Below are 9,426 nucleotides of genomic sequence, written 5' to 3' on the forward strand. Positions count from 1 at the left end.
GGGTGCAGAGCATGGGGAAAACTGCAAAAGCACATATATACAATGCAATTTAGTGTTCAGCATAAAATCTGATCCAACTTTCATTCATAAAAGGTCCGTGCTCACTTGTTTTCAGTATTAAATCCAGTGTACTATCCTTATCTGTTTTTCAAAATAATGGCATTTTCTTAGAGAATCCCTCAAATCTGTACGGGTGTTTTGTACAATCATGTAATTATTTCACTCTCTTAAAATTCTCATTTAATCGATAATAAACTTAAAAGTTTTTGTTTAGTTTTACATTTTAATAGTCAAAGCAGGCCAAAACCTAAACTTTAAAAGTTAAGTAGAATTTTAGTTTAAAACAATCAACAGCCCAGTTAACTCAACAGTTTTGACAGTTTTGACGTTATGTTGAAGATGTCTGTGCATGGTGTTATGCTAGTTATGCTAACTAGCTTTTCCTAAGACACTTCCTTCCGATAGTAAACAACAGCCAGCCCTCCCAGCTCCCAGTGCAGGCAGAGTTGTAGAGCTAATAGAAGCGCTAGCTACATGGCTAGCTGAACTAACTTGCTTACGGTAGCTACAGTTAGCAGCAGTTAGCGATTACTCCGGTACTCTGCTGCCCCCTATTCGTTTGGAGTATGCCTTTAATAACTTAGGCAGTGAAAATGAGCTCTAACATACAACTTTTTTTTACAACTAACATATTACCAACTAAAAACAAATGTAAGTATGGGCTGGACATGGAGTAACTTTATCACTCATGTGGAGCATTTCTGACTACCTGGTCAATGTTCATCTCCTTTTGGTTTGTCCTGAGAAAAGTACCCGGCTGCTTTTTTTTCAGCTGCTTAATGCTCCTCTGTGCTCATCAGTCTGTCGTTACGTTTGCCTGTCTGCTGTTTAGTGGTTCGGGTCAGTTTTTAGAAACTTTAGAACTTTTCCCCTAAAAATAGCTGCAGCCAAAAAAGATTTTATGAGAGCGGACCAGTGAAGTTGTGGGTCTCAGGACGAGCTGTATGGATCCACGTTACGTTTTCTTTCACTTGTTTTTTTTACATTTTAAAACAAGTCCCCAGCTACTTCAGTTTTTACGCAGAATATTGCAACTCTGTTCTGCTGTGAAGCTCCAGAAATGTTTGGTGGACTACAAATCTTCACCTGACTTTCCATCAGGATGAGGGTGAGTAGATAATGAAAGCTGCATGACATTTTTTTGTTCATAATAGCTTTACAAACACTTTGACTGAGTTTAACTCATCTTTTATGTCGTTGTTTAACCTTTATTAAGCCTTTCTGTTGCTTTATTTGGATTAGTACAATTCTATAGTCTTATTAATGTTAATAAGAGTCATATAAGGACTTTAAAAGGCCTAATTACTATTAACTCATTATTATCACATGGATATTTTGTAAAGCGTAACCTAAACTACACCGAAAGGTTTTCCAAATCAACCCTCTTAGTGAGGTGTTGAGTGTAAAAATGGTGGTGTGAACTTTAAAATGAGTAAAGATGTAACGTCAAGTAGAATTATGACACAAAATACTGATTATGATTTACATTTCTTCCCGAGAGGGTGACCCTCCATCATCTCTCCAACTCTCTCTCCATCTTTCTCAGCTCACCTCTCACATTTCCCCCTCTTTACCCCTCCAGCCATCGCCCATCTCTTCTTCTTCTTTCGTCGTTTCCTTCCCATTCCCCGTCCTCCATATTCCCCCTCGTCTCTTCTCCTCCCCCACCTCCCACCCACCCCACCCTCCTTCCTTCCCTCCACTCATCTCACCTCACCTCTGTCTGCTCTCGACGTACAAGTGAGCCACTCAACAGCCAGTCTGACACGAAGGCCTGCTCCCTGGGCCATATAATGTGATTAAGCCTCAGTGTGTTGGTGTGCAGGTCGGGGAATGTTAGAGCCACTGTTTACTTGTCTGGCTCACATCACCGGGAATTATTTAGCCTTTTTAAGTCTCATGGGAGAATTGACGAAGGCTTGATAGGACTTTTTATTTCACTCCGAAGAGTAACCCATGAATGTTTTGCTTAAATGACCCGTTGATATTCTCCATTCTGCACTCTGTGACCCTTTTTCTCATTCACCTCTACTTTTCAAATTTCCAATGGAATGTCGGCACAGGAAGTATCGACAACTTCAAATTACTCCTCTCTGCACCATCCGTCTGACACCTATTTCCTTTCAACACCGTCTGTGTCTCTGTCACATACTCAACACACTCACACACACGCACACACACACACAGCCTGGCATACATATGCGCACAGTTCTAAGTCTCTTGCGTCTTGTCACACACACTTTGGTTTCCGGGCCTATCAAAGTGCTGAGTGCAAACTCTCTCCTCCAAAAACTGTCACATGTCGCCAGAGGTGTCTCGCTCCCTGCGGAAACCCTCTGAGCTCCTGGCACAAGAACAACTCATTATTTCCATGGTAAAGGTCAGGAGCTCTGTCACCTGACTCTAAAGTGGAGCTGAGTGGAGTTGCCCCCCCAGACAATGACCAAAGGTCAGTTTTCTGTTTTGCCTCTCATACAGTAAGTGTGGATAGGAGAAGCACGGGCTGCTCCCAGATCTGCCTGTGAGCTCCTTTTGGTCACAGTGGCTTCCAGACATGGAGGTTCAGATAATTGGCTGCAGGGAGCTCCATAATGAGCCTGAGGGCCTGTAATATGACACATCTTCAAGGAGAAATGTTTTAATAGGGCAATTACAGCGACGAGGAGGATGTTTTGTGTGGAGTGAGTGATTGTTGTGGAGGGGGCGCTGTGTTAAGGAATTCAATGGCATTTAACTCCATTATCTATTGTGTGGCTGAGATTTTCGATATGATCACAGTCTCATCTGAGCTTATTTTGGTCTGAATGTTCTGACCCAACAGTGCAGGTCATATTATGCTTAAGTGCAGTAAGAAAGTGGATAACTGGATGTAGCCACAGACCCCTCCAGTGATTTGACAGCTTAAGGTTGAACCCATGAATGAGTCCGTCTGCAAATTGGTCGAAATCCAGCTTTATGATCTGGAGTTACCTGACGTAGGTGATGTTAAAGAATATCCTCTGACTCCGGCTGATGCATTTAAGCAGCAGTGAATAATTAAACGGTGCGGTTAAATCCAGCACAAAAACACTGCGCTGTTTAATTCAGCACGATTCATATGCTCAGTTTCATCTGAAGATTTTGCCCCCGGCAATGCCTCCAACTCAACCAACCACCACCTCTGAACCACTCAGACTTACCAACCGCAAGAACCAACCAGTCAGCTCTCTGACACTGACCCGGCTCGTCTGCCTCATTTCAACAATACACCTCTCTCCCCTTCAATCATCCAAAGTGGTCTGACTATAGATGAGGTTAACTACAGCATAAGCCTCACTTCCAGGAGTCACCAGGGCCAATTATATCAGCCTGACTACTCTTCCCAACCTGAGCTCTATGGTGTGGAAAATGCAGTTCCACTGGCTGCATCACTGGGGACAGAACAGGCTAGTGCTGTCTGGAGCCTGAGCCAAGCGCAGGCCAATTTGGCATGCAGAGGTCTATGGAGAATAAGCCTGATGAAATATATATATGATCTTCTTCAAACATGTATTGTTCCGCGCTACTGTGTCTTATCAGGCTGGCTCCCTCCTGATGTCTTCCAGGCTTGGCAGAGCGAGACTCTACAGCGCAGATTGTGTGGGACCGATGCACAAGGAATGCTAAGGTCCTCCTTACAGTAAACAGCAGAGACGAGCCGTATCTTGCCTGCTTATTGATGAAAGCGAGTTCAAAGCAGCGCGATGGCAAGAAATCAGTTATTCATGTATGAGATGAATCCCACTCATGCAGATAACAATGGAGCTGAGGACACTGCTGAGGTGCAGTGCAGCTTTCATCAGCTGGTTTATGATAGTTCAGACCAATTAAAGCTTAAAACACACAAACCCTTTAATATACTCTCTAAAAAAACTGTTTGGATTGGGAGGTAAAACTTGAGTTTTATTGTAACAGCCTTCCACCGTTTGTGTACTTCACAGGACTGAACACATGTGCAGGACACTGCTGACCTCTGCCTGTCACACAGGGGAACTACACCCACCAGTTCTAACTGAATAACTAATCCAGTGTCCCAGAAATAGGCTGCATTCATGTGCAAGTCGTTGTTCCGACTTCAGTGTGTTCATGATGCATCAGCACGCAATGTGGGAGCAACGTGGACGATGATTTACATTTGACCACTCAGAGTGTTTAAACAACACATTGACAGCCATTTCCAGTATTTGAGTGACAAGGAAGAGCAAAGAAAACGGATCATGTAAGCCATGAAATATATTTCACAAACATGCATTTTACCATCAACCCGTGTGCCAAAATGTTCGTCGTCTTTTTGCTCTGACTTGAGGGGACAGATGAATTTTCCCAGTCAGAAATATGTTTTCCTGGATCATCACAACACCACATGAAAACACTTCTACACGACTGCGCTGGCATTCCCAGGTCCAGTGTAAGATTTAGTGGCATCTAGCAGTGAGGTTGCAGATTACAACCAACTTAACATCCCTCGTCTCACCCTCCACTATAATGTAAATGTGCAGTAAAAATGTGAAAGGCCCTCTCTAGAGTCTGGGTGAGTTCAAATTGCATAGTTTGCAGCTGCCCTTACAAAGTATACAACTGGGACATACTACTTCGTCATGACAGTGCGCCTTGAACTTTGACCCACTTGCTCCTATATGCGTCGCAGCCTTACCATGACATTTTGGAGTACAAAGAATGTAGTACTTACAGTTAAATGTGCTTTCATCGGTCATCGTGGTGTCATTCTGACAAATGAGCTGTCGATTGTTTGTGCTCTCTCAACTTTGTTTATATTTGTGTGACACACTGTGACGTATGTGACATATCTTGCACAGCGCAGAGGACTGTGGGTCAGAATAGCCAGAAAAGCATGCCGGCTTGCATACTGCAAAACAAGACTGGATGTAGTCAGACATCCTGGTATTTTTGGAATACTGCATTTCACATACTTCATATTGAGACATACTAAACATTTTTCTGGCATACTTAATAGTATGGTAGTATGGGTATTGGAACACAGGGTCTGTGTTTGGTTAGTTCATTCACCATGGCGGACTGCATGAAAGAAGAACTGCTCCTTCTGTAGGCTCATTTAAAGGTCATAAAAACACACATTTTTTAGTTTTGATGAAAACACAACTATGAATATTTTATTCCATTTCAGCCAATAGATCCCCCTCAAGCCAACACATTGGAGCTTTTAAATGGGACATGAAATGTGTCACATAAAACCTTTAAAAGAAACATTTGTACATTTTTACCTAATTATGGTCGCATTATGCACATACAGCACTATGTAGTTATAAATAAGTGATGTGTTGCAGCATTGATTTCAACAGGCTGCAATAAGGAGAATGCACTCTCAGATAGACAGACATAATTTATTAACCAATATGGCGATTTATACAGAGAAGCAAAGACAGAAGAAATGTTTCAGTGATGATGCTTCTGCTTGAACTGTAATCCACAGTAGCCACATGTGCCCACTTTTGTGTCTTTATCCTGGAGAAACAAAGAAAGACAGAAAATGATGGAGTTAGTACCTGTAATCTGGGTCATCTGCACCATCTGCTATTAAGGTGATTATAAGAATAATCTAATTATAGAAGACACCATATAAACAGTTGCACATTCTCTTGTCTGGGTAAAGCTATGTTTGCATCATTTAATATTTAGGTTGGATTAGATTTATTATTGTCATTTTAAATCTTACAAGTAAAAAGACAACAAATGCAGTTAAGCATGTCAACAGAAGTGCAAAACAGACAAGGTGCATATGTACAGAAGAAACAGTGAGGAGCAGATATGAAAGTTTTAGGGCTTCACGATATGAAAGATTCAAAATCAAAGCATTTTCTGATGGTAAAGAAACCAAGCCAATAAAGGCACTGTTTGGGTTTGGAATGGACCGAGTCAAATCATTTCATCATATTTGTGTGTGCAGGGCCGGCTCTTACCAGGTTGATGTAGACTTTGGGATGGCCCAGGGCTCCTCCACCTCCATCACAGGACACCACTCTGGCCCCAATGTCAGTCACCGGCTCCTCTGCCACCAATTTAATGGCAAAGTTCTGGTTCACCTTGACACAAACGATTTGATACCTTTTATTATCGGCTTAGTAAAATGTGGTCTATATAGGAAAGAGATACGCCACACAGAATTTACTGAATTTTTAGTCTAGTTTACATTTAATTTATACAGCTTAGTTTATTTTTTGGTGTTGTATTTTTGGTAACCTGTACTGGTTTGAACATAATGTGAAATAACACACAAATTGATTTGTGAGCATGATATCCGTATTTGTCCAGATTAAAATAATCGTATGACACAATATAAACGTGTGAATGGGGTTTAAAACATCACCAGTGATGAACATTGACAGTATTATTGTTTCACATTTGTAAGGTTGTCATACATCCAATAAGACACCTAGATTTGCTAAGAAATACCTTGTTACATCTAATTTAGCCACCATCTGAGCTTTAACTTGCTCGTTTCTTACCTCCTTCTGTCTGCCAACGAATCTGACTCTCCTGGGGTCGTTCTCATCGTAGACCTGAAAAGTAAACACTCGTGTTATGAACTGGAGTAGAGGCGACACATAATGCTGAGGCATCAGTTGTCCTTTCAAACAATGATGAATAATATCTGTCTACACTTGCTGGATGTGTTACAGTCGATGGCCGAAATTTAAATGTGAAATGAAAATGTTATTAGCCAGGTCATATGGAGGGCTGTCCGATATTGGACTTACGTGAATGGACCTACTGGCTAACTGACGCAAGGCTAAGCTAATGTTGGGCTACCCGGTAATACCAATGCGAGTGAATCAAAGACTTCGACGCTTACCTGTCCGGTGTGAGTAATGGCCTCACCGGTGCTGGAAACTTCTACGCTGTAACGATGAACAGGTACGACGGACAGCCTCAAAGGTGAAACGAGCACCTTAGCATTTTTACTGAAGGACAGAAGTCTACCCACTGCGGCCGCCATGTTTACACCAGCCAGTTTTCCCAAGCTGCTTTGCGGAGAACACTTGTGATTAGATTTTACGATCCCCGAATTTTGACTCTCAGGTCCAAAGCATTTCTATATTGTCTTCTACCCCCAACCAGCTTTCCAGTTTAGAACCTACATTTATATATGTTATTAAAGATAGTAAGTAAGTGTACGGTTATTTCATTTGTAGGCTCTACTAAAGGCGAGGGAGGTGCAATCTTTTAAAAGCCAGTGAAGGAAACTGTCTGAGAGACTAAAATGAGGGCTCAATAATCCAAGTGTATTTCTCAAACCGGAAGCAGTTGTATCCCCACAAGCAAGAACAGCATAGCGGTCGTGTTGTGTCGATTAAAACGTAACATTTGGGGACATATGCCCTGTTTTAAAACCTCAAGGAATTTCTCAAAGGTTTGTCCGTGTTCTTTCATTTTGTGGTACCCCTTTGTCGTTTGGGAAACGAATATGTCGACCGTTTTATGTGTGGCTTTGGGTGCTAGCAGGTCAACCCATGCTCGTCTCCTTGGCATGTTGCATAGCTAACGTTATCATACAGTGGTATCAGTCTGTAGTATTTACATTTGTTATAACTTTTGAATATGCTACATGAAAAAGGCCCAGGAAAGACTCCGTGTACCTTTGCAATAGGTCACGATGTTTTGGGAATCTTGCTATATAGGATTTCAGTAGTTCTTGTGATAAACATTTGAATGACACTTGCTATTTATTTTGTTAATGCAGTAATATTTCTGGTGTCGTTGCTTTTAATAGATATCCCAGGATACATTATATAATGTTGTCTATTTGAGAAATAAACACATTTTTCAAATAAAAGTTGTTAGTCACTTACATCATTTTAGAAAAATATTTTCTTTAATGCAGCCTTGAAAACCATAAAAAGCAACACTTAAGTCACATCATAATATGACTTTCCAGACCAAAAATAAAGTTTATATCATAATATTGTTAGAATGATATATAATATTGCATAATACTAACTTTTGCAACTGCATATGAATGATCCCTTTTTATCCACCTCTGCAGCCTTTGCCACCATGGTGCCCCTCCTCTTGAAGCACCTGGCTTCCTCCCTGACCCGCCAAGTGGCCCAGATGACCCAGTTAAATCTGACCTTCTCCTCACCAGCAGCAAGCGCTTACAGATGTCTCTGCACCCTCACCACAGCTCCACGCACACTGCTCCTTTCATCACCAAGAATCAGCTCAATCCAGCCCCCTTCGACTGGCTCCTCTGCTCAGTGTGGACCATCTCTGTTGGGACAGTGTCAGCATCTTCCCTGCATCCAGCCCTCTGCAGGGATGAAAACCAAGTCGGCCCTGAGGAGGCGCTGCAAAGACTGTTTTGTTGTTCGACGGAGGGGGCGTTTGTTCGTGTTCTGCAAGACAAATCCGAGACACAAGCAGAGGCAGGGTTAAAATGTAGAGGGAGTGTTGAGAAGATTGCTTTGAGATCGTTGATATTTAGAAGAAATGTGCTGCAAAAATAAATTGTTTGGCTGAAGACTGTGCACTGCTCTCATCATATGTCTTTGGTTTCCTTATGCAGTAATTGCCAAAAATACATCTTTTTTTTCACTGTCACGAAATGGAAATATAGCATTCACTCAATCATCATTTTACAACATTTATATGGTTAACATAGCTAATATGAGTACGGCGGCAAACTGTTGATTATTTTCTTGATTAATTGGTTAGCTGCTTGTTCTATAAAATGTTAAAAATGTTGAGTAAAAAGGCCTAGGTGACATCTTCAAATGTCTTGATTTGTCTACAACCCAAAGATATTCAGTTTAGGAGTAAATGAACCAGAGAATATTCGCGTTTAAGAATATGAAATCAGAGATTTATGACTTTTTTTCTTAAGTAATTACTGTGACCAAATAAACAATTGTTTAACAAATATTTAACACATAATATATTTGACAAAAAATGATTAATTGTTGCAGCTTTAATTGTTAAATTAATATGAATTTACTATAGCTTCTGAAATAATTGCTATACTTTATTCCTGGTGAATAAATGAAAGCCTAGTCAGTAAAGCTTTGAACATGTACTGTAGATCAGAGTTGCATGCACAACATTGACTTGACGTGTTACATGCATATTCTGTTTCTGTTTCACGTGCATGGGATAGAAATAATTAACTTGGGTCTAATATTTTCTCATACAATCAGATTCCTTTCCATTGTTCTTCCACAAGAGGGAGCCAAAGTCTATGCTACATGAATACAGGATCCAACCTTCCATGTAATACATGTCTAACTACTGATACCTATTGTAAGTTGTCGCTGTTCCCCTGTGTTTCCTACAATTCAGCCTTTATCATCATCTTAACAATACTGACTCAGA

At 41.0% G+C, this 9,426-nt stretch overlaps 1 protein-coding gene across 1 annotated transcript; it reads right to left on the reverse strand.

Annotated features, from left to right (window-relative positions):
* Window positions 1-5,427: 5,427 nt before the first annotated feature.
* ndufs6 (NADH:ubiquinone oxidoreductase subunit S6) lies at window positions 5,428-7,086 on the reverse strand. The gene is made up of 4 exons (XM_073463587.1): window positions 6,911-7,086; window positions 6,564-6,617; window positions 6,018-6,140; window positions 5,428-5,562 (listed from the first exon to the last, which is right to left on the reverse strand). The coding sequence occupies exons 1-4, from the start codon at window positions 7,052-7,054 to the stop codon at window positions 5,494-5,496; spliced, it is 390 nt and encodes a 129-aa protein (XP_073319688.1). The 5' UTR covers window positions 7,055-7,086; the 3' UTR covers window positions 5,428-5,493.
* Between the last annotated feature and the right edge of the window lie 2,340 nt (window positions 7,087-9,426).

This window comes from Pagrus major, chromosome 3 (genome assembly GCF_040436345.1).
Source record: "Pagrus major chromosome 3, Pma_NU_1.0".
NCBI classification, from domain to species: domain Eukaryota; kingdom Metazoa; phylum Chordata; class Actinopteri; order Spariformes; family Sparidae; genus Pagrus; species Pagrus major.

Coding starts and splice junctions, on each gene's coding strand:
- ndufs6 (XM_073463587.1), bottom strand. CDS start 7,054: ATGGCGGCCGCAGTGGGTAGACTTCTGTCCTTCAGTAAAAATGCTAAG. Junction 6,618..6,910: donor CCATTACTCACACCGGACAG/GTAAGCGTCGAA, acceptor TTTACTTTTCAG/GTCTACGATGAGAACGACCC. Junction 5,563..6,017: donor CCAAAGTCTACATCAACCTG/GTAAGAGCCGGC, acceptor TTGTTTCTCCAG/GATAAAGACACAAAAGTGGG.